We start from the raw sequence: 23618 nt of genomic DNA, 5'->3' as shown, positions 1-23618 counted from the left end.
CTGCGTGAGGGAAAACGTAGACATTCAGCATTTAGTAAGTTAACGAATCTCACGTATTTGTAGCACATAAAACAATGGTGTTTCATGTTCTAGATGCCTATCTTTAAAAACTCTCGATTTAGCACAAACATTTAAGGAAGTTGAGGGGACTTTGGTCTGGATCCAATCTGATTGTGTAACTGAGGGAATATTTGGGATCAAGCTGTCTCTATCATATTTGTTATGAGCACAGTGAAAGTTGTTCTGGGACTAGTTAAAAGCTCATTGAGATCATTAGGTGTGTGAACTCACTCTTCAATCAACATATCTGCAAGGGTGAGCCCTTAACTAAGATAAAAGGAGTACGTGAAACCATCCAAAACTTTTTGCTGAGTATTTGTGTGTGTGTGTGTGTGTGAAAGAGAGAGAGAGAGAGAGAGAGAGAGAGAGAGAGGCAGTGCTTAAAGTGGTCTGAGAGAAGTAAGGGGGTGGGGAGGTTTATCACAATCTTAGCCAAAGTTAATTTTCATGCACTTGACACGGACAACTCATAATTTTTGCATACATATAATATACAACACATGCAATTTTCAGCTCTGTAAGGTATGTATACCCATTTGTATTATGCAAATTACTAAAACAAAATATATCCTGAGAGTTTGAGGTAGGGAGGTCTGGGGGCTTTGTGAAATTCAGTGGGGTCTATTTGGGCATAGGGGGCTAGAGTGCAGTGAGATTCAGTGGAGTTGTCGGTCTCTTTGGAAATAGGGACTGGGGAGGCAGTAAGAGTGGGGTTGGGGAGCCTTGGGAGTGGGGGACAATCAGTGGGGCTTGGGGGTGTCTGGGGGGGTTGCAGTGACAGTGGGTCTGGGGGATCTCTTGAAGGTAGGTGTGCAGTGAATGTCAGTAGGGTTGGGGAGGCCTTGAGGGGAAGAGTGTGCAGTGACATTCAGTAGGTTCTGGGTCTCTCAGAGCATGGGGCTGCAGTGACAATGGGGATAGGGGTCTCTCAGAGGGAAGGGGCTCTGTGAAATTCAATGGGATTGGGGGGATCTCAGGGGTGGGGGTGCAATGACACCGAGGTTGGGGGTCTCTCAGAGGATGGGGTACAATGTGGTTCAGTGGGGTTGGGGGCCTTAGGGGTGGGTGTGCAGTGACAGTGTGGTTGGAGGTCTCTTGGGATGCAGTAAAAGTAAAGTTTGGGGTTTCTCTTGAAGATGGGGGTCTAGTGACAGTGGGGTTGGGGGGTCTCTCTGGGGCTACAGTGAGTCCTTTGGGGGCCCGTTCTCTGCCCTCCCATTCTTGCTGCTCCCTACCCCATCCCTCTCTGCTGCCCTGGCTCTTAGCCTGCTCCTACAAGATGGTGGATGGCTGGAGGGGCAGGGTTTGAGGCCCCTGTGGATTCTCCCAGCCCCATCCTGACTTCTAGGCTATACCAGGGCTGGTCTCCATATCTGAGCTGTTACACCCCTGACTTGTCCTCTCTTTCCACCCCCTCAGGGCTGGGGCACACGGAGGGAGAGCCCTGTGGCGGTGCTGCACTGGGGTGCTTTTTCATCAACTCACCCCCAAAAAATAAGAGGAGATGGGCAGGAGAGATAGCTCAGTGGTTTGAGCATTGGCCTGCTAAACCCAGCATTGTGAGCTCAATCCCTGAGAGGACCATTTGGGGATTTAGTTGGGGATTGGTCCTGTTCTGAGCAGGGGGTTGGACTAGATGACCTCCTGAGGTCCCTTCCAACCCTGATATTCTATGATCTTCACTCAACTGTGAATTACTTATATCCATTGTTATATTCACTCTGAATGTTTTAATCAGAACTATCGGGAAATCTCTCCATTAGGATCATGCATTTCTTAAGTGTACCAGTTTAAAAAAAATCAAACATTTGTATTAACAGACTGATGAACAGAAGTGATCCAGAGAAACAATTCAGACTTCGGATGAAAAATCCAGGAAGCAGAAAATTGCAATGATCACCTTGGATGGAGCATAAATTCAGAGATTATTAATGACCCATGAGGAAACAATTATTTTGCCTTGATATCCAATCCTGCAAACACATATTCACATGCTTAACTTCACTACTATAATAATGTCATTGATTTCAAAGGGACTACTCATGGTAGTAAAGTTAAGTAAAATGTGTAAGTGTTTGCAGAATTGGAGGCTAATGGCTAATATTGTTCCAGACCCTCAGTATTGCTTACTGCTCAGGAGATAAGCAATGGAAACACAATAATTTATCACGTGACTATTTTCCACTAACCACATGTCAGCATTTTCTTCTTGTGTGAAACAATCGGAATAGAATCCTCAAGTGTTATTTTGATTGGCCTCCTATTAAAGCACATTTCTGAAATTCATTACCTCAAACACAGTTTCTTAGCTTACCAAAATCACTGATAGTCCCAGTAAACCATTCTGGTTTGGGGCAATGGAAAACTCAAAACTGGTTATACTTCCCAGAAGAAAACACATATTTTAAGAGCTTGTGTTTTTAATCAATATTTTGTGCTTTTGAAGACATATGCCATTAGCTTTTTGTTTCTGAAAATCATAGAAATATAGGGCTGGAAGGGAACCATAAGAAGACATCTAGTAGTTCATCTTGTGCTGTGGCAGAATCAAGTATATCTAGACCATCTCTGAAATATGTTTGTCTGACATTTTCCTAAAGAACTCCAATGCTGAAGACTCAAAATAATGAATACAGTCACATACCAGCCACTTCTTTAGTTTATCCCAGAAAATCTTGAACTCATTAAATTCCAGTTTCCCATTACCACTGGACTAGTAAAAACCACATTAAGGAAAAATACTGGTTAAGTGAAATCCCATGTTCTGTCCAAATCTACCAGTCATTCCTTTACTCAGATAACAATATCTACACTAGGAAGCCTATGATGGTATTGAGAGCAAACAATTGCAGTGATTGCTGTTGGAAATCTAGAATGTTGTGTGATATCTCTGCTGAGTAATGTAGAGAAAACACTGTCCCAAAGCAAGAGCAGCTTTGGATTCCAATTGGATAGGAATGATTCAGAGAATTAAATTACCTGATAAAAAATGCTATCATATTTTACGGGAATTGCTCACCCACTGCATTATCAGTATTGCTATCTTAGGTCAGATTCTGCTACCCGGAGTCAGTCAAAAATCAATGGAACTACTTGTACTGTGAGTGGCAGAACCTGGCCTTGGTGTTTGGGACAGTTGCTATAGAAAGCAGAGGTACTTTTCATAGAGGCGATTTGTTAGAACATGCTTCTTTCTCACATGTGGGAAAATCCTGTCAGGGCTCCCTCAGTCCTTAGGGCCCTGATCCTGCAAAGTGTTGATTTTAATGGGATCTGAGACACTCAGAAGAACCTCCCCAGAGGTGCTAAGTCTGTCACTGGATGGTGCCCTTATTCAGAAATTTTGCATGAGTGAGGGCATCAGGATGTGGCCAGTGATGACTACTACTTCCAGTTCGTCTCAACATTTTATCTTAATTTTTCAGGAGAGAGCCCTCCTAATGGCTACCAATGCAGCAAGCATTCCTACAGGCCACAGTGTTCAAATCTGGGTCTGCCTGAAGTCTGGCAGCTACACGCTACACACACTAGCCCCTGAGTGGGTGGCCTGATTTGAAGAGGCACTGAGCACCCACAGCTCCAACAGGATTGTAAAGATGCTCAAGCACCTCTGAAAATCAAACCACTTACTTGGATGCCTAAGCGTGGATTTAGGTGCTGAACTTCACACACTCAGGTTTAAAAACTTAGGCCAGAGTAGTTTTAAAAGCTGCCATCTTCTGTAGAGTGGTACTTCCCACTATTCAGCAAAAGAATAAATGGTCCCAGGTTTTATTCAAAACTGGGCAGATTTGCTTGAGAGCCTCACAAATCTTAACAATCATCTTTGACCAATCTGGGCTGACTTTTGAGTTGGTAGCTGTATCTCAAACCAGAGGCAGTTTTGTTTTGTTTTGTTTGGGCTTTTATTGCAAGTATTTATGAGAAGGTGCCACAAATAACAGGGGCTGGAGAAACAAAAAAGAAAGAGGAGAACTTACTAGCTGGATAGGAGACAGATACAGCAAGCAGCAGCCAGCTGCCATGTTAGGGCTGTGTCTGCTTGGGCTGCAATATTAAATGGCCAGCTACCAGAGGAGCAGGCTCAACAAAGTACCTATAGAAGGGAAGAAGCTATTCTAGGAAGCTTCAGTAGTGATCAAGCAGTTGTAAAGGGCTGAATGTCCACTTTTTGGAGCACAAGGATCTGACTGACAGTCATTTCCAGGTTTTTCAGATTGCTGCCCAGTAGTTGAAATAACAACATCTTATATATAAATAAAATGGGTGAGATTTTCAGAAGAGATCAGCCATGGACTACTACACTGGAGTCTATGGTACAACCTGAATGGTTTTTAAAAGTCCCACCTTAAGTTTCTATAATAAAAGCTGGAATACAATTTTGACACTATCTGTTTGCTGTGCTTCTTGTACCTCCACTGTATCACAATATTGCATTCATGTCTAGTATCGGGGACGAGAAAGATCCTTCAGGGCCCTTGCATACATTCAGTGCTCCAGAGAATTCACATTAGCATTTATTTGAAAGGATACATCCATAAGAGAGATGACGTTCCTACATGTCATGAGGCTTACTTTCTCGAATTTGATGTCCTTTGCTGAAAAAAGCACAACAATCAAGTTAAATAAGAAATTAAGTCATTGGGCATAAACGTAAAGTCTAAAAAATTAACAATGGAAAAAAGTAAGATATAGTTCCAAAGATACTCCTATGACCACTACCTGTAATTCCAAAAGAGTAATTCACTTGGAGGCCAACTCTGCTGCCTCTAATCATATGAGAAACCTCCAGTGATGTCAGTTAAAATCTCATTCAATAGGACTACTCAAGACAGTAAGAGCTGCAGGACTAGCTTTGTAAAAATCCTTTAAAATTTTTAAATATAATAAAATGACGTTATTAACAGTCAAGCAGGAATTGATCATCTCATCAATCTGATGATGCACAGTAGAGCTGATAGACTCACAGTTTGAAAAATACACGTCCATCTATTTTATGTATTTATTGTTGTCTTAACGGGTGTTACACATACTCTTGAATTAGCCATTAAAAATTATTGCCTGATCCAAAGCTCAATGCAGTCACTGGGAGTCTAATGGGACCCACCATTATTGACTTCACTGGATGTTGGATCAGTCCCTTAGAATTTACTTTAGGTAACATTTTACCTTTTAACACAAATATTAAACATTTTGATTTCCAGTGTTTTCATGATGAGGGGGAGAATCATAGTAGTATAATAGCGTAACAGGATGCACTTCTCATTTAAGATTTGTGAGACCTGTAAGCCAGCACTACCCTATCCCAGCTGTGACTTTTAAAAAGATTTATGGAGCAAAGGATATGGTCAGTGAAGGGGGGAAGTTATCTTGGGGAGGTGAGCTGGGATTTGTAGAACACCACACTGCTGACTCAGCGCATAGGCCTTGAGATGGAAGCCTGATCTCTCCTCTCCTTTGGTGGTAAGAACGGACTGGGGTAGTTCCTACTGGTCTTGCTGTGGGATCCAGGGGTGTGGAATTGCTGGGAAATGTCGTTTCCCTGGCAACTAGTTTGGAATCCTGGTTTGGGCAAGGCATGCTTTAGGCAACTGAACCCATTTTGTTTTGAAGGCAAACTCTTCTGAGGAGGGTCTACAATTTCTAAAGTAACTGGAGGTCCTTTGTGCTACTTGTTTGATGAGTCAAACCAAAACCCTGGGCAGGGGGAGGTTTTTCTTCTTCTGTTTTTAACCTTCATGGGCATGCCCTTTTGTTATTGTTAGTCACAGGCCCAGACCTGCAAAAATATGGATTCATAACTCCCATTAATTCAGTGGCAGTTGGGTGCCTAAGTATTTTTGAGGATCTGGGCTGTATGGGCTCAATCCTGAGTTAAGTGGAAGGGGAAATGTGCTGAACTACACCTATAACTGCAGAGTATGGCAAGACATTCACCAGCCTCAACACAACGAGCCCTTGCCACCTCCCCATGTAGGTGATCATATGTCCTGTTTTGGCCAGAACACTCCCTTTTTTAAGCCCTGTCATGGTCATCCTGACCTTTTTGGCAAAACTGGGCATTTGTCCATTTTGTTCTTGCCAACTGATGGCCAGTTGGCAAAAGTAAACTGGACAAATGCCCAGTTTTGCCAAAAAAGCAGGTGCAATCCTTAGTGGGGTGTGACCCCTAACAGGGGGCAGAGGAATCGGGGAGGGGGAGCAAGCGGCAATGGGAGGGAGGTCTCAGGATCAGGCCAGGCCAGTCCTACGGGGTTGGTGGCAGGGGGTCTTGGGCCGGCCCCACATGCAGGAGGTCAGAGGCCCCAGGCTGGTGCCAAGCAGGCAGTGGTAGAGGGGGACCTCAGGCCAGCCCCAAGCAGGCGGGCAGCAGAGGGGGCTTGGGCTGGCACCGCCTTAGGCCAGCCCCACACAGGCAAGAGGAAGGGAGGGCTGGACGAGGGGACTTGTGGGGGCGGGCCTTGGGCTGGCCCAGTGTGGTGTCCCATTTTCCCTTTGGGAAAATATGGTCGTCCAACTGAAGTTAAGCCACTTCTGGGTTGAAACCAAACAACTGTGTAACAGCACCCTGCAGAGCTACAGAACAGCTGAGGAGGGAAAGCGAAGAACACCGTCACACTGGAAGCTACAGGGTAATTTCAGGTAGGAAGAAAATAACAGCAGCTGTGTTTAGGATCTCATTTTGTGGACCCAGTATGCCTTGTGCATGAGCAGATATTTAGTGGGCATTGATGCTTTTCAGTGAATGGAGCACGTGCTGAGATGAGCACACACAGGCCTCTTGCACACTCCCATCAAATGTAAACACAAGCTGCTGTTTGAGTTGTGGAGAATGGCTTGGAGTTTTCTTTTCTCTGGCTATTTTAAGAATCAGAAACCCACATGAAATGTAGATACCCCAGAAAACCAGAAAACATCAGTTCTGCTCCCAGTAACTCATTGAGTCTCGTTTTCTTCAGGAGGATGCAAATAGACTTTGTACTTTTTCACAATTTCTTCTTTGGTTTTGTCACTATTTCATTACTATTATTATCATTTGTTTGTGGCATCATTTTACAGATGGGGAACTGAGAGATTAAATGATTTAGTCTAGGTTACGCAGAAATTCTATGGTAGAGGCAGGATCTCATGAGTCTCAGTCCACTGCCTTAGCCATAAGACAATCTTCTTTCTCCAGAACTGCCCTGAGATGGATTTTGTTGGGAGACAGCGTAGGCTTGGGGTTAGGTCAGGGAACTTGGGTTCTGTTCCTGACTCTGTCACTGACTTGCTGTGTGACATTATGCAAGTTACTAGGCAGTGCCTCAGTTTTCCCATCTGTAAATTGGGGATAATATCCACTTTTCTAAAGCCCTTTGAAGTCCTTGGATGAAAGCTGCTATATAAGTGCAAAAAAAGTTTTTATTAACACTTACCTTTTTTTAATACAGCATTCAGAACATATTCAAGTTCCTCTGCAGTTATCTCCATGTCCTAGAGTTGAGAAATTAAAGCAGCTGTTACTTTTGGGTGTCCAGAATCAGACATATGGAAAGCCTAAGAGAATCCAAATATCACCGATCTGACAAGCACAAAACTCTACTGCACTACAGTCACTGGATTTACAGCTTGCTGCTGAAATCCAAGAAATAGTGAATCACACAGACAGAAGGATTGAAAAAAAAGGAGGAGATGGCAAAATACAACTGAGCTGCTCACTGACATGTTACATGGAAGCACAGTTCTTCTCAAACAGGAGGTGTTTATTCAAACAAAATAACTGCAGCTTCAGATAGAAACAGGCTCCCTCACAGCTTGTGTTCTAGTGTTGTCTCCTTTGTTTACCAGGGACCACATGATTATGAACTTTATAAAGGACACAGAGACATCTAGTGGCTGAATATATACTGCAAGTAAACATATTACATATGGAACCCTGAATTTTCACTTCACGTGGATTTATGTGACAACAGAAATATATTTTTCAGCTACATAGGGTTGTTCCCATCCCAGTTTTTGTAAAACATTCATGATTTTTATAGTTTCATAAAGTTTAAAGCTAGAAGGGATCATCAGACCTCCTGTACTTTACAGGCCGTTAAATTTCATCCAAATACCTCTGTGTTAAGCCCAATGATGTCAGTTAAACTAAAGCATTTTAGTCCTCAGGAGACAAAACTATTGTGTGCCACAAGCAAAGAACAGGAAAGACCACTGCCCCAGGCCCCTGTGATACCAGGGAATTGATTGGGTTTGAGACATATGCCGATGATCCTCGCAAGAGATGCACGGCCCATGCTGCAGAGGAGGCAACCCTCTCCCCCAGTTTCCTTGCTAATCTGACCTGGGAGAAGATTCCTTCCTGACTCAAAATCTGATGATCATACGAACAAGACTCACCAGCCTGATTGCACCACCTTAGAGCACCGGCCCACCCCAGCTGGAATCACGGCTCTCCCTGTGGTAGATCTCTGCTGTGTCAGAGGAAGGGGAGGCCCCCTCCCCCCAGATTACAAGTGTGTATTGGGAAAAATTTAATTACTGGCCACCTCAGGGGACCAGCTAAAGCCCTGAAGCATGACGTTAGATCAAAGTCATCACCATAAGACAAAGCTAAAAGCGTTCTGAGTATGCACTCACCTTTCCGGAAACCTGTTTAAACAATTCCCGGAACTGTTTTTCTTCTTCGGTTTCTTGTTGCGGTGGGGTTGGTTTAGGGGGCTACAAGAACAGGGAGACATGAAAACTATTGGAGTGCTAACACTGGTTTCTGCACACAGATTATGAGCAACAGTCACAGTAACACAATTTAAGGCTAGAAGGGAGCACCAGATCATCTAGTCTGGCCTCCTGTATCTCATAAGAGAGGGACACAGCTGGCACCCGCACACTAAACTCAAAAACTGAAACAAAACCCAAGTATTACAGCCCGCAGGAAACTAAATTATGATGTGTCACAGGCAGCCAACGGGAGGAACTGAGATGCACTGATGCCTGAGGCCCCTGCAATTGCAGGGTAACAATTAAGCAAGCCAGCCATGCTTTCAGCGCATTTGGGAGTGCTATGCATCTTGAAACAGATATAACAAAATCTGAAAGTTGTATTACATATGAAAAACTTAACCTCCCCGAGCACCCAAAGTCTTAGAAATTTTCACCTTCCATTTCCAATAGGAGTACTCAATAGCACGGGCTAAGGAGCAGGCAGAGCACTGGAGCTGAACAGCTGATCACTGGTGGCCTCCAATGCTACATTGTCTCAAAACTATCAGTTTTCCATTTTATAACCACGTTTAGCCAAGTGAAGCCTGGGATAAACAGGTGCAACTGTCATGGAAGTCTCTGGGCCAAATTTCAGTGATGATATTAACTACTGTGTGAAATATAAGGCTGGGTGTAAGTTGATCATAAAATAGATGTAGGCAGCCAAGTAGTGTAACTTGCCCTATTTTGACGCTCAGTGGCTGTACAAAATGAGTGCAACTTGCATGCCCATGTACTGGAAGGGTGTGCACCGAAGGAGAATCAACTAAGTGAGGAAGGTTCCGCACGGTGCCCAACAAAGAAGTTACTATATATCCACTGAATGCCAACATGGTGGAAGTCACATTGATTTGACACTTACACTCATTTTTCTGACCAATATACATCCAACATGACACGTAGCCCACCATTTATCTACTGCCATTCAGATACCATATGGCAGGGCCTAGGGATAGCTCAGTGGTTTGTGCATTGGCCTTGAAGGGGCCACTTAGGGATCTGGGGCAAAAATCAGTACTTGGTCCTGCTAGTGAAGGCAGGAGGCTGGACTCAATGACCTTTCAAGGTCCCTTCCACTTCTAGGAGATGGGATATCTCCATTAATTTATACCTAGGCTAGATGAATAGATATACATCACCAATGACTGTGACTTTGAGAATCTGGAAATGTAAAGCTCAATTTGCTACCCAGTCCGTGGAAGCAAGGGGAAAACTGAGTAAAAGAGATGCAAAGCTGAACCTTGGCTTACTTTCCTTCCACAAGTATCTCCACTGCAATCGGTGGGACTATTTGCAGGAATAAGGAAAATAAGATCTAGCTTGGTCAACACCCAAATATAGTGACTACAAAGTGGTTCAAGGGCTGCCTGTCAGATTTTTTTAAGTGTAAAAATCAGCTTAATGTTCAGCAGCAAAAATTGTCTAATCATTGTTATGAAAATGCAGTACCAAGCTTCTGACCCCAAGATGTTCTAAGAATATGTGTGCATGTTTGAGTGTGAATAAATTCTGTGCCTCTAACTGTGTAATATTGCACAGTACAGCTAATGGCCTGATCTTCAGCTGGTGCACATAGGCTCAGGTCCATTGATTTCAATAGCTATGTTGATTTATACCAGGTGAGGAGCCAGCCCTTAATTTCCTTCTGATTTCAGCTGCCTATCAGCAAACAATTGGAAGAATTATTAATTATTATTATTGTATTATTATGGTTGTTTTACTAAACTCAACACAACTGCAGATTTCACACACACAAGGTTGGCATTCTCATAAAATTCAAGTAAAATGAAAAAGTACAAATGGAGCATATTGGATTATGCTGAATTATCCACTCCTTATTTTAGCTCTGTAGATTTACCTCTGGGAGATTAATGTCAACGTTTTCATCCACATCCCTGAGGGAAACAAAAACGTACTCAATAACAAAAGACTTTGCTGAGGATCCTTTCTGTTTAAATTTTCCAGAAGTAAAAGCAAACATAGTATTTTTACTGAACAAATTATTCACTTTGAGTGAAATTCATCCCCATGCAGAGGGTCAGGTCTTTGCGTCACTTAAACTCAAAAGAGAATTTAAGTGGTTCCTAGGCCTAGTGTGAGCCATCTGTACAAGGGTTAATTTCACTTTTTATAGGTTGTGAAAATGCTTGTTAAAAATAACTTATTCTTTATTAAACATGCTCATTCAGACAGGAAACAAACAGGAACATTATTACATGTGCAGAACAATATGTACTACGGAGCAGCTACTGACTCTTCATGGTTAAGGTTGCAATTGAGTTTTCATTACAAGTCTGATTTCCCCACCTCCTAATACTCACGAAAATAGCGAGAATGGGCTAAAAATTGGAAAATTAAGTCTGGAGTCATGGTAGAATTTTTCTACCACATTTAAAGTGTATTGGAAAAGGGGTTTCTGATTTAGGACCTCCTGAAATAGAAGCGTTCACCAGAGTTCAAAAACTTGTCTAATTCTTTCTTCCTTACTTTGTTGCAAAAAACTGCCAATCCTCCCACACAACCCCCCCAACAAACAAAAACAACACACCCTATAATAACAAACAAAAAGAAAAGGGGAAAAGCCGAGTTTACTAGATTCCCCTGGCTGAGATCTAGTGCACAGCACCACAGGTTAACTTTTGTTAATTACAAGAGTTGCTCTGGCAATGAACTCCATTTATTTCATTGGGAGCCTCACATAGCAGGCAAGGGCACTGCAGGAAGTGGATAGGAGGGATGGTTCTTCATCTTTGGGGTCTCTTGCCTGGAGTAAGATGGGGAGAATGCCCTCAGGAATCTCTCATGGTTCTTTAAAAACCCAATTAACATGACTGGTGTGTGAGTGTTTTGGACATTGCAGGAGATCTGTTTGACTGACCACTCCCCATTGATTACTTACTCGGTGATGGCTTTTTTCTCAGAGAAGATTCTCAGACAGAAGTCAGCTTCCTGGTGTGGCTCAAAAGTAGTAGGAACAATAACATAATCCCCAGGTGGCAACTTGACTCGGTCAGAGACTTCCCTTAAATTAATGTAGGTTTTACTCCTTGCCTTGGAAGGGTGGTATCTGAAAAAGTCTTTGTTCAAGTGTCCATCTTTGCTAGGGCTCTGCAATAGAATTTGAAGCAGGGATTTCAGGTTTATTCATTATTGTATGCAAAGAAACTGAAGTGTGTGGTTCAGACATGTCAGATTCCCACCTCCCTTCCTGATCTAGAATCATAGGGATAGATTCATGCATGATTCACTGGCTTTAGGATCAGGAAGTCACCATTAGCCCCTGTCACTCCTCCCACCCCACTCTCTTGTGCTGGATGGAGCTTGGATGCCAGGGGAATCTAGCTCTCAGACTCTAAGGTCAGGCAGGCATTATATGCAGGGGCTCTAGGATAAAGAAAATCCATTTTGGCGAAGTCCTTCTGCACCAATATTAGGACATTTTAAAGGGAAAGCTACCATTCTCATCATTATTTAAAGAATGCAAGTGATTACATACCACAGCAATGGGTGTGATGCAGAAATCTAGACTGACACACACAGAGATACGAGGGACAGAGAGAGAAAGAGCAAACATGGCTACTACATCGTAAAATACCAAGTACCTCATAAATAGCATAGCCAATTGTCAGCATTTCAGCACCGAGTTTCCTGAGTTTACGTCGATTCTTTTGCATCAGAGCTGCTATAAATGTGCATTCATCTTGACTGTCATCTTTCTCTGTCAAATGCAGCTTGATCTGTGGATTGGTCCAAAAGGTGTCTGCCAAAGCAAAGAACGCAGACATTTTTCCCCTCAAAAAAAATTAAACTGAGCCAAAAAGGACAATAGAGAGTAATTTGAGCTTTGGGGGTTTTATGCTTGTTTTATTTTTCCATTTTCCATTATGTATCTTGATGATTTCAGTGCAATTCTGCAGACAAAGAGCCAAATCCTGAGGGACTTGGATTTTAGTATAAACAACAGCAGAATTTAGACCCAATATCTCATTGAACAGCAATGGTTTAAATCGGAGATGAAAGTTACAAGACAATTAAATGGGGTTTTGTTGAAAATATAAAAGCACAAAGGATCAACTTCTGATCTCATTCATATTGGTGTAAATTTGGCGTAACTGCATTCAGTCAGGGGAGTGACTTCAAGTCTACACCAGCATGATCAGAATGTGATGGAAAGGGCTGGATTCTTCTCACTTATAGCCCTTTGACATGGGTGTAACGTAACTGACCTCAGTGAAGTTACTCCGAGTTTGCACAAATGTACATGAAAGGAGAAAGAGGTGTACAAAACTGAAAGACAAAGAAAATTATTTCTCTTTAGTGGAATCTGCTGACTCTTTTGATATTTTGCTGGGTTTCAGCTAATTGAGACTCCTCTGGCTTTATTCAGGACATGCTTGTGGACGTTACAAAGGGGTGAAGAATTCTGTGTCTATAATGGATGCTTCCACGGGAGTGTGAAATTTTTCTAAAGACATCTCTGTTCACCTAGAAAATTTCTGCATCCTCCAGCAGTGGAACCCCTGACCCAGCTCCCTTGATGGACCGTCACCTCCCACTTTTTGGTAGCATTGTCCCCAAGAGCATCTGGGGTGAGGTTGCAGATCTCAACTTTATCAAAATGTGCTTTGAAGTCTTCAAAGTTCATCCTAAATGAAAGGGAAGGGAAACCAATCAGTGCATCACACTAGTGACTGAGCAGAAGCAGCAGCCTAGGCATAAACTACTCCCACAGACCAATTCAAAATGCAGAGTATCAGAATATAAGGACGGATCATCAGTTTCTGTAAATTAGTGTAGCTTCATTGACATCATTGGAGCTATGCTGATTTACACCAGTTGAAGATATCTCCCCATAGACCTGATTCTCTTTTCCGTTACACAAATGTAATCACAAGTAACTCCATTGGCCCCAATGGGCCTGATTCTGATCTCTCTTATACCAGTCTTAATATAGTGAGACACCACTGATTTAATCTGTTACGCCTGATTTACACCAGCGTCAGGGAGAGAGCAGAATCAACCCCAACGGAATGACACTAGTGTAAAGCTGGTGTAAGAAGGGAGGCTCTAGTCTTCTAGTCTCACAACTCCTGGGCCCAGTGATCCTTTTTAGTGGAAAAACAGTACGGAGGGAGTAAAAGGTCTGGCAAAATTGAACTATCACCAAGTGTAATACGCCGTGTGCCACCATTCCAAAGCACATACCAAGAAGCATGCAGACAGCCCAATGTGCAGCAAGACATTGGAGGGGCCCACTGGCACTTTGCTTGCTGTGAACGGGTCGGCACTCAGACCTGAACTGAACTGGAGTAAGAACCAGTAGGGGAAGTATTTACCAAGTCAGAGATTGGTGTGCAACACAGCAGCCACTGCTGGATAGCACGGGAAATAGAGCAGGAAAACAGTGTAGTGGAAACCAGGTATCAAGTTGGGCAGGTAGGCCTAGATCCTCAAAGATATTTAGGTTTCTAACATCCATTGAAATCAGCCTTTGAAGATCTGGGCCTTAGTGGCTGAATGACACAAATGAATAGGAGGAAAAAGCCAGTGTGCTCCAGGGAATGTGTATGGGTGGGTGTTGACAGGATGCAATCCTCACAATAGCACACAGGGGTAGCAACATCACAGGCCCACCAGCTATAATAGATTCCATATTCTGTGGAATGAGTAATAGGAGTCTAGGGTTACTTTAACTTACGTTGTCCTAGAAACTTTTCACCGCACATTTTTGATAAGGGAGCAAATGACACAGTTTGATTTCACTGTCTGTGTCTCCCTTTTTGTATTGTGTCTCCCTCCAATGTGTTGCTAGCTCTGCAAGCCGAGCGCACTCCAGCATCTCACGTCTGTCCTTGATACATTGAGAATAAGGGCTGGATAACAACCCCTTTTGCGTTTGTGTACCTGGCACAAATTTCCTGGCCGTGTTGCATAATTTATGTCTTTTGGGCCAAGTACTGCAAATTCTGCTCTTCATTACACTGATGTACGTGTGAAGTACTTATCAGCACTTTGTTGGGGTTGCTCTGGATTTACACTGGAGTGACTGAGAGGAGAATATGGCCCTACATCTTTGAAAGAGAGGGAGGGAGGCAGAGACAGAGAATTAGAAGCTGATTTGCTAACTAGCCCCTGAGTTAATCTTTCCCCTCTGGTAGAAGCACAATAATGAGTGTGGAATTTGCCTCTCCTCTCTACCCTCCCTTATCAAGATTGACCTTAGTTACTCTTGGTATAAATCCAGAGTAACTCTTTGTAAGTTACTTAGATCAGAATCTAGCTCTGAACATGTTACCCTGAAGGTCTTGCTAGTTCCTAGTTACCAGGAACCCAAAGGGTAAAAGAGACAAAAATTCTTATCAAAAACATATTTCCCATTTAAAATGTCTTAAAATGTGTTTTCATCCATATTTGACACAGTTCATGAAGCCTTCTGTAGTTTACTTTATGCCACTCTGATCTTTTGTCTTGCTTTAAACTGCCTTATCTTTTTTGACAAATTTCCCTTTTCTATTTGAGATGAGCCCACACAGAATGCATGCGAATAAATTGGTAAAACATGACAGAAAAAACCTCCACATGTAGGTCCTATTATTATTTATAACATAGCACATAATCCATGTGCTCTGAGAGATGCATGAAAGCTAGTCATATCCAGAAGCTATAGAATAGCTCCGGTTTTTAAACTGTTAGCGAGCTGTTTGTTTCCTTTTTTCCCTTTAATTTTCAGGTGCAGTATGTAATGGCTTGCAAAGTAAATATCTGTTGAGATCCCTGAAATTAATAATTAATTAATAATGGTTAAATCTTATTATTATGTCTAATGCAGTAGAATCTAGGGACACCCTCAACTCCATTGTGCTTGGTGCTGTACACATAACACAGAGAGCTCACAATCTGAACATTTAAGATGTTGAGCAGAATCACAGAATTGTAGAGGAACTTGAGAAGTCATCAGGTCCAGTTCCCTGTGCTGAGGCAGGACCAAATAAACCTAGACTATCCCTGACAGGTGTCCAGTGATGAGGATTCCATGATCTCCCTTGGAAGCCTATTCCAGAGCTTAACTGCCCTTATAGTTAGAAAGTTTTTCGTAATATTTAACCTTGCTCCCTTGCTGCAGAGTAAGCCCATTACTTCTCATCCTTCCTTCAGTGGACATGGAGAACAATTGATCACCGTCCTTTCTGTAACAGCCCTTAACATATCTGAAGATTGTTATGAGGTCCCTGCCCCCAGTCTTCTTTTTTCAAGACTGTTTTTCAAAACAGGCCCACTTTTTTTTAACCTTTCCTTATAGGTCAGATTTTCTAAATCTTTTATCATTTTTGTTGCTTTTCTCTGGACTTTCTCCACATTTTCCATGTCTATCTTAAAGTGGGGTGCCCAGAACTGGAGACAGGACTCCAGCTGAGGCTCCATCAGCGCCAAGCAGAGCCGGACAATCATCTTACATGCCTTACAGACAATACTCCTATAAACAAACCCGAGAATGACATTAGCCTTTTTCACCACTGCATCACATTGACGACTCATATTCAATTTGTGATCCGCTACAACCCCCATATCCTTTTCAGCAGTACTACCCCACTAGCCAGTTATTCCCCATTTTATAGCCATGCATTTGATTTTTCCTTCCAAAGTGGAGAACTTTACGCTTATCTCTACTGAATTTCATCTTATTGAATTCAGACTAATTCTCCAATTTGTCAAAGCTGTTTTGAATTCTAAATAATGCCTAACTCTTATATAGCATTTCTCACCAGTAGATCTCAAAGCGCTTTACAAAGAGGTCAGCATCCTTTTACAGATGGGAAACTGAGGCACTGAGAGGCGACATTTCTTGCTCAAGGTCAGCTTCAGCAGGCCAGTGGCAGAGCTTGGAATAATACATGGGTCCCCTGAGTCCCAGTCAAGTGTTCTATCTACTAGACCACACTGCTTTAAATGACAGCAAAATATGAGAAAAAAACAACTGAAAACTCTTCAGAAGCTGTTAGGCTGCTCTGTGCTGATTTCACTACTCTCAGGTCCTTAAGGATGCACAGCACACATAGTATATGCCAAGAGCATTTGTGTAGCTTCATGAGTCTTTCTTTCATCAGGTGTGGCACATAAGAAGTAATGTGGCAAATGCTGCATTGAGAGAATCACCCAATTCAAATGGCATTAGTAAGATGAAATGTGATGTACAGGAGTGGAGTATTTAGACAATATAAAACTTGCCAGACTTGTTTTTGAAGCATTCCTTACATTGTGCAAATCACCTGTGTCTGATTAACCCCTTCAGGAAACAAGTCAATCACGGTGTCATTCATTTCAATCTTGAGAAGTTTAGAATTCACAATGTTTTAAATATATTAATGCCAGTTGCTAAGTATGCATTATAAACATCTTAACGATATACTCTGTTATTAAGAATATGTAAACTGAGAGTGACTTATATCAGGTTATAATGTACCAGTCCCCTTAAAGCACTAATTTCCCAGTTTAGAGCTATCCTCCTCTGCCTCACTTGGCCTGCCTGCTGACTGTATTTATTCTCATCAGCATATTTATAATTCAAAGAGGTACCATACCAGAATTCTCCATCATCCAGTACTGTCTGACACAGGCGTTTTCGCTCCGATGGGCTGACTGACTGCCATTCAGAAGAACTACAAGGAAACAAAGTCAAGCTTTACAAGGCTATCAAGCACTTCATTTCCCTTGGCTCAAAGACAGCAGCTGGATATGTTAGCAGATCACACCGCTTTCAGATTGATTTTATTTGAGCAGTAGCCGCAACAGGTGCCTTTAAGGAGCCTGATCCTGCTGCTGTTAAAACCAGTGGCAAACTTTCCATCTACTTAGACAGAGCAGGATCACATGTAAAATCTTGAGGTTACAACACTGCTGTATTGAACAGTACCACTGTGTTTGCAATGATTCTCATAGTCAGGGGTGGATTAACAAATCTGGTGCTCCGGGCCCTCAAAAAATTGCCGCCATCCCCACCCCACCCTGTGTCAGCTCACCTCTGCTTCCCTGCGGCAAGCCTGGGAGGGAGGGGGGAGATGTGGCGCTCTCGGGGGATTGCAGCGGTGGAGTGGAGGTGAGCTGGGGCGGGAAGCAGTTCCTGGCCCCCCCCGGGTTACTCCCCGTGCCCATGGGCCCCAGCTCACCTCTGCTCCGCCTCCTACAAGTACCACTACTGGCTTCTTCCTCCATCTCTCCCTCCCAGCACTTTTGGGCTGCAAGCCTGGGGGAGGAAGCGGGCCGGGGATTTGGGGAAGGGGTGGAGTTGGGGAGGGGGCATGCAAGTCAACATGTTAGTGTAGACTCCCATGCCCATATGGAGTCCCACTGGCTTCCATAGGACTCTGTGTGGACACTGTGATCTGCATTAGCAGTTCCACATGGAGAATCAGAGCCCCTTTTGGCATATACATCACCTTGGGTAAAAATCTCAAATGGTCTGATACCTATTCCAAGCTTAACTGCTAAATCGTTTGAGGTTTAATCATCTCTAATTATACCGCTCAATTATTCTCCCATTTTTGGAATTTACAAAGAATTGTAACTACACTTAGAAATGTAAATATCTGGGATTTATTTGTTGATAGTTTTAAGAGAAGGGACATTTGAATCAGTTCTGGAAATTTATCAAGTCTGCTAATTATTTCACCATTTTTAAAGTGGCAGTCAGGATATATTATGGAACTGAATCTCCTCTCATTTACACCAGAGTAAATCGGGAAAAACTCAGTTGAAGACAATGGAGGTAAAGCAATTTAAGTGATCTCGGAAACAGGCCATGTATAAATGTAATCAGACATGAAAAATATAGCTAGTAGGAATTTCCAAAATAGAATCTACTGTTTACCATTTCTGTTGTTTGCTTTTAAAATGACTATTATTTTCATTTCATCCAGACTGGATAGTGAAAGAGACTAGGGAGTTTCACTTTTTTCCCAGCTGGCATTTATTGGGTCTTTTGCTCTTTACACAGCATATGTAATATGAAGGAACCACACAGGCAAGTGTGGTCCAAACAATGGTCTTTAATAGCTACACAAAACATGCAAGGCCAACCTATATATATACCTTGGAGCTCTGGCTTCAGAAACTTAGAACACAATGAGTGCCATTAGAGGGCTCACAAAACATCTAAAGAGATATTGTCCAATTCCTATACACTACCTCAGCACTTTCCAGCTCTCATGTAATAGCACAGTGTTTGGATGTTTGTGTTGCAAATACTGCAGGGGAACGTTTAAATAATACAAATTATACATTTTCCACTAGAATTGTCTTAAAAATAATGACATTTATATCAATAATGGATTATATTTCTATTTTTAGCAGTACCTACATTTTGGGACTAAACAATCTTGACAGTGCCTCTTTAAATGTTAACTGAGCAGTCTTGACACTACTGAAGTCAGGATGTTATGACAACAGCCCTGTTCTGCATGTGTAGGCTATTAATTAGAAAAGGCCGAAAACCAGCTTAAGCTGCAAATAACTGCAGAAGACTATATACAGAACACTGACTTGACTTCCCTCCTCATCAGTCTGACCTTTATGCAATACAAATAGTTATTATACATAAAACTAACTTGTCACTCCAACGGCCTTTCCACTCCACTTGCCCCCATGGATTTCTTGGCCGTATGAGTTGCACCTTTCGGCCTCGGTAGCTCACCTAGAAAAAAGAAGACAAAAACAGGGAAACTCCTGAGTGGCCTTAAAATATAATGAGACTATTGCTACTGTAATAAATAATCCCTGGCTGGCTGCTGTCATTAACTAAGAGACAATCTCCTCCAGAGTGAATAGGCTGGATAACTCTGCTGGGCACTGGGGAACTCAGCAGGAGTAAATGTGCCCAGGGTAGAAGAGATGGTGGAGAGGAAGGAGAAACCTCCCACCGGGGTTGGATTCTAGTTTCACTTCATAGGGGAGAAGAGTGGTGTTGGGTGAATAATGGAGTTTTTGGTTTGCTGTAAATTAAAAAAGAAATGTTCAGGCTGAACTGAAAATAAAAGTGTCTAATATTTCTGGCAAACCTCAAAAAGTTGAAAAAAAATATTTCAGGTTGAGTAAACCACTTTGACCCAAATGAATCATGCCGTTTCAATTTTGTGCATTTGAAAATATTTTTAATTTCTAAAAAATGAAAGGAAAGGACATTTCAAAATAAAAAGTGGTTTTGAGCCAAAAAATCAACCCGCTTTGTTTACAAAATGTCAATACTAAACTTGTTGGTTTTTACATAATTCTTTTTCCCAACCAAATCAGTTTGGTGAAATCAGTGCAAATTCGTAAGATATTTTAGTGAGTCAGAATCAACATTTTTTTGCCAAAAAAGAGTTTTAGTTGAAAACTTTCAGTCAGCTCTAGGGAAGAACCAGAGGATACATACAGTCCTCTGGCTCCCAGGCATCATGCCCTAAGTTCCTTTAGGCACAAGAAGCTGAGCACAACACTTTAGATGGAGGGAGAAGGGGCATGCTCTGTGTGGCTGGCCAAAATCCTGTCCCCTCCTCGTACAGTGCAGCCACTCCAATTCTCCAGACAAACTGCATCCAGAAAGTGTGGAGAACAGGATTTGTGACAGTTCACTCTCCAGCGCTAGGTTTCCACCACTTGAGTTTGCACCCCTTGCCAGCCCACTCTCCACCACATACTGTCAACATAGCAACAATTGGGACATACCTCGTCAATACCAGTTACTGAATAAGCATGACCCTTTATAAGGCCGAAAGGGGTTCGAGCTTCTGACTCAGCTGCACTGCTGATCTGAAATATGAAAATACACTTTGACGTACCCTTCCTTGAGAGGACATTGTACATGGTGACACTCTGTCAGTATCGGGGCCCGCCGCAGCTAGATACACTAAGAAGTCAGCGGCAGTACTAAAAAGTACTGTGAATGACAGTATAGCTTTTCCTTTTCTACGATACTGCACACTGGCACAGCCTTTTAGGGAAGACACTTTCTCCACACACAAAAAATCATTCTATTTTTTCACAACATGGGACTTTCTACTAAGATTGTCATCAGTAGGAATGCTCCCAGAGTTCCAGGGGGGAAGACCAAGAATCTAGTGGGAATAGTGAATGAATTATCTTCTCTTACCCCTGTGGTAGGTTCCTCTAGCTCACATATAAGAGACATTGGCAGAGTAGTGTAAGGAAGCTTACAGCAGCTGCCCATGTGGTACCTCTTCTATGGTGTTGTAAATAGGGTTGCCAACCCTCCAGTATTGTTGTAAATCCGGTATCTTTCATGAACAACAACATTAATTTACAAACTCAAGCACTGACTCTGCAAAGGCCTCTGTGCCCATGCAGAGCTTACTTCCAGATTGGAGACAAAAATAATAATAGCACAAGAATTGTAACAGCAATCATTGAAGCCAGTAGACACTGACTCCTACCCTGTGACAGGGCCGTGAACAGATTTAACTCTGACCCAGGTCAGGTGGTTGGGTCCGTGAAATAAAATTCACTGTTATTACACACATTCCATACATAAATTAATTGCACATATGAAGCTGAAATCCAATGACGCTCTTCTTCTGAGCAGCTGCCATAATGACTAAACTGGTATTGCATGTACATTAGATTACAGCTATTGGTTATAAATGATTGCAGTGCTTATTTGCTACTATTGCAAACTATTTGCTATTAATTTCAGCTGGATTTTTAAAAATTTTTACTTAAAAAATACCCCCCACAAAACGACATCCTCTCTAGTGTTTTACTTACATCAATAGAACAGCCCACCATTGAACCTCTTTCAAGAGCTTTTCCCAAGATTTCATAGAAATTTTCTGGAGCCTTTTTGACTTCGTACATTTCTCCAACTCCTCCAGTGAAATCTTCCATGGCTTCCAGTGTACTGCCTCCTTTTAAGGCTTCATAACTCCCATTCAGTCTGAAAAATAGACATCAGTAGTTAGAAATGTTTTTAAAAACTTTTTTAGGTTACACGGAGCCTGATTCTCTCTTATTTACACTGGTGTAAACCAGCAGTAACTCCACTGAAGTCAATCAAGTAAAAACTGGATTCAGTGAGAGGAGAATCTCAGTCCCAGCTTGTTAATTACATTGTAGCCCCTTACCTCCTCCTCATCCTAATTTCTAATTCAGTATTGGTTCAATTCCAGCCCAGACTGGCAGTGACAATACTTTAAGTTGTTCAGTGGCCTGCTGGATGCAAAACCAGTAGATAGTCTTATTCTAGTTTTTAGCCATAAGAGTTGGCATCATTATTAGCGCTCTCAGCAGAAAAACAAAGAGCAGGTTTTAGGATTTGATCCAATTCTCACTGAAGCCAACTGGAGTCTCTCCATTGACATTACTGGAAGTTAAATCAATCCATTGGGGATTAATTTAGGACATAGTATCTCCAGGTCAAGGCTGAGGAAAATGCATTGAACAAAGAAAAGCTGACCATTTTCATTGTGTGACAAACTGAGCAATGCATGCACCAAAGGTAGGTAGTACTTACTTGGCATAGGCTTTTTCCAGTAAGGCACTCCAGAATTCATTGTGTTCAGCCGAGTGTAGAAAAACCAAGCGGTCTTTAAAGGTGGGTAATCGATCATCAATAACAATATCCAGCCACTCATTGTGCTGCCAAAACTGTGTTGAATGGAGCGTGAGAGAATTGTTTGATAACTTGTAATATTTCATAAGGCTAGCATGCCTCTCTAACTACCATGTTCCCATGCTCCTAAACTATCTCAGTAACATCTGGGGGCTGTTATAAGACTAAAAACACATCGTTTTTGTGAGCCAGGTGAAATCTGGCCCAAAGTAAGCACCACATTTCCCCCATTAAGCCTCTTCTCAATCAAGTCAATAAAGAAACTGGTGGGCTTCTATTTTCTAACCTGACACAAAGTAGGGTGACCAGACGTCCCGATAAAATCAGGACTGTCCCAATTTTGAGGAGTTTGTCCCTCATCCCAACCAGAGTACGGTCGGCACACCATTTGTCCCAGTATTTTGTTTCCTGGTCTTTGGCGGCAATTTGGAGGAGAGTCCTTCAGTCGCAGACAGTCTTCAGCGGTATTTCGGAGGCGGGTGCTTCTATCTTTGGTGGCAGTTTATTACCTGCTGCCGAAATACCACCGAAGACCGTCCGCGACTGAAGGGCTCTCCCCCGAATTGCTGCCAAACTCCTGGATGGGTGAGTGTAAAAAAAAAAAAAAAGCCCCCCTTTCCCCCGCCCATGGCGGTCCAGATATTTTCCCCTTAACATCTGGTCACCCTAATACAAAGACACAGCTGCTGCGAAACTCCTTAGAAACAAACTGCCATGTCTGGAAATGCATCAATTTCCTGATCCTTAGAGACTTCATACATGCTGTAGTGTCATAAACTGTAGTAAATTATTTAAACTATATTGAATTCATATTAGAGCTGGGTGTTGGCACAGACTTCAGTTAACGTATACATTACAAACTGAAGGACACTGAGGGCTATGCAACAAAATAGTAAGTAACAGACTGAATTCATAACAGGCAGGAATTTTGTACATCCTCCCACAATTTCTTTCAGTCCTTATGATAAACTCCAATAGAATCCAATAGAGTTTTACAGATATTAAGTTAAGTTCTATATAAATTATTCTAAAAATCTGTAACATTTAACAGAATATACCATTTATATAGAATTTTTAAATCAACCTAGAGAATTCTATAGCAGAGATCTATTCTATTCAATCCATGTTCTTACGTCATGCCCACCACCATGGCATCTGAGCACCTATAGTTATATATTACATTCTAGAAGTTTGTTTTAAAAATGTGTAAAATTAT

At 42.2% G+C, this 23618-nt stretch overlaps 1 protein-coding gene across 4 annotated transcripts in view; it reads right to left on the bottom strand.

Moving 5' to 3' along the window:
* CAPN9 (calpain 9) overlaps positions 1-23618 on the bottom strand; it is a 53470-nt gene that overhangs the window by 8273 nt on the left and 21579 nt on the right. For all 4 annotated transcript variants that reach the window (XR_007773829.1, XR_007773828.1, XM_050949081.1 and 1 more), the window contains exons 4-16: positions 22304-22437; positions 21559-21727; positions 20503-20586; positions 19404-19489; positions 17382-17459; positions 13288-13448; positions 12405-12562; positions 11702-11910; positions 10661-10697; positions 8680-8760; positions 7476-7533; positions 4594-4658; positions 2705-2773 (exon numbers count right to left, since the gene is read on the bottom strand). Coding sequence is in view for 2 of the 4 variants with exons in the window: in XM_050949081.1 (XP_050805038.1) it covers positions 2705-2773; positions 4594-4658; positions 7476-7533; positions 8680-8760; positions 10661-10697; positions 11702-11910; positions 12405-12562; positions 13288-13448; positions 17382-17459; positions 19404-19489; positions 20503-20586; positions 21559-21727; positions 22304-22437 (1389 nt within the window). In the remaining 2 variants the exon portion in view is untranslated. The remainder of the gene's footprint in view (positions 1-2704; positions 2774-4593; positions 4659-7475; positions 7534-8679; positions 8761-10660; positions 10698-11701; positions 11911-12404; positions 12563-13287; positions 13449-17381; positions 17460-19403; positions 19490-20502; positions 20587-21558; positions 21728-22303; positions 22438-23618) is intronic.

This window comes from Gopherus flavomarginatus, chromosome 4, assembly GCF_025201925.1.
Source record: "Gopherus flavomarginatus isolate rGopFla2 chromosome 4, rGopFla2.mat.asm, whole genome shotgun sequence".
NCBI classification, from domain to species: Eukaryota; Metazoa; Chordata; order Testudines; family Testudinidae; genus Gopherus; species Gopherus flavomarginatus.
This window is presented reverse-complemented; position numbering and strand designations above follow the sequence as displayed.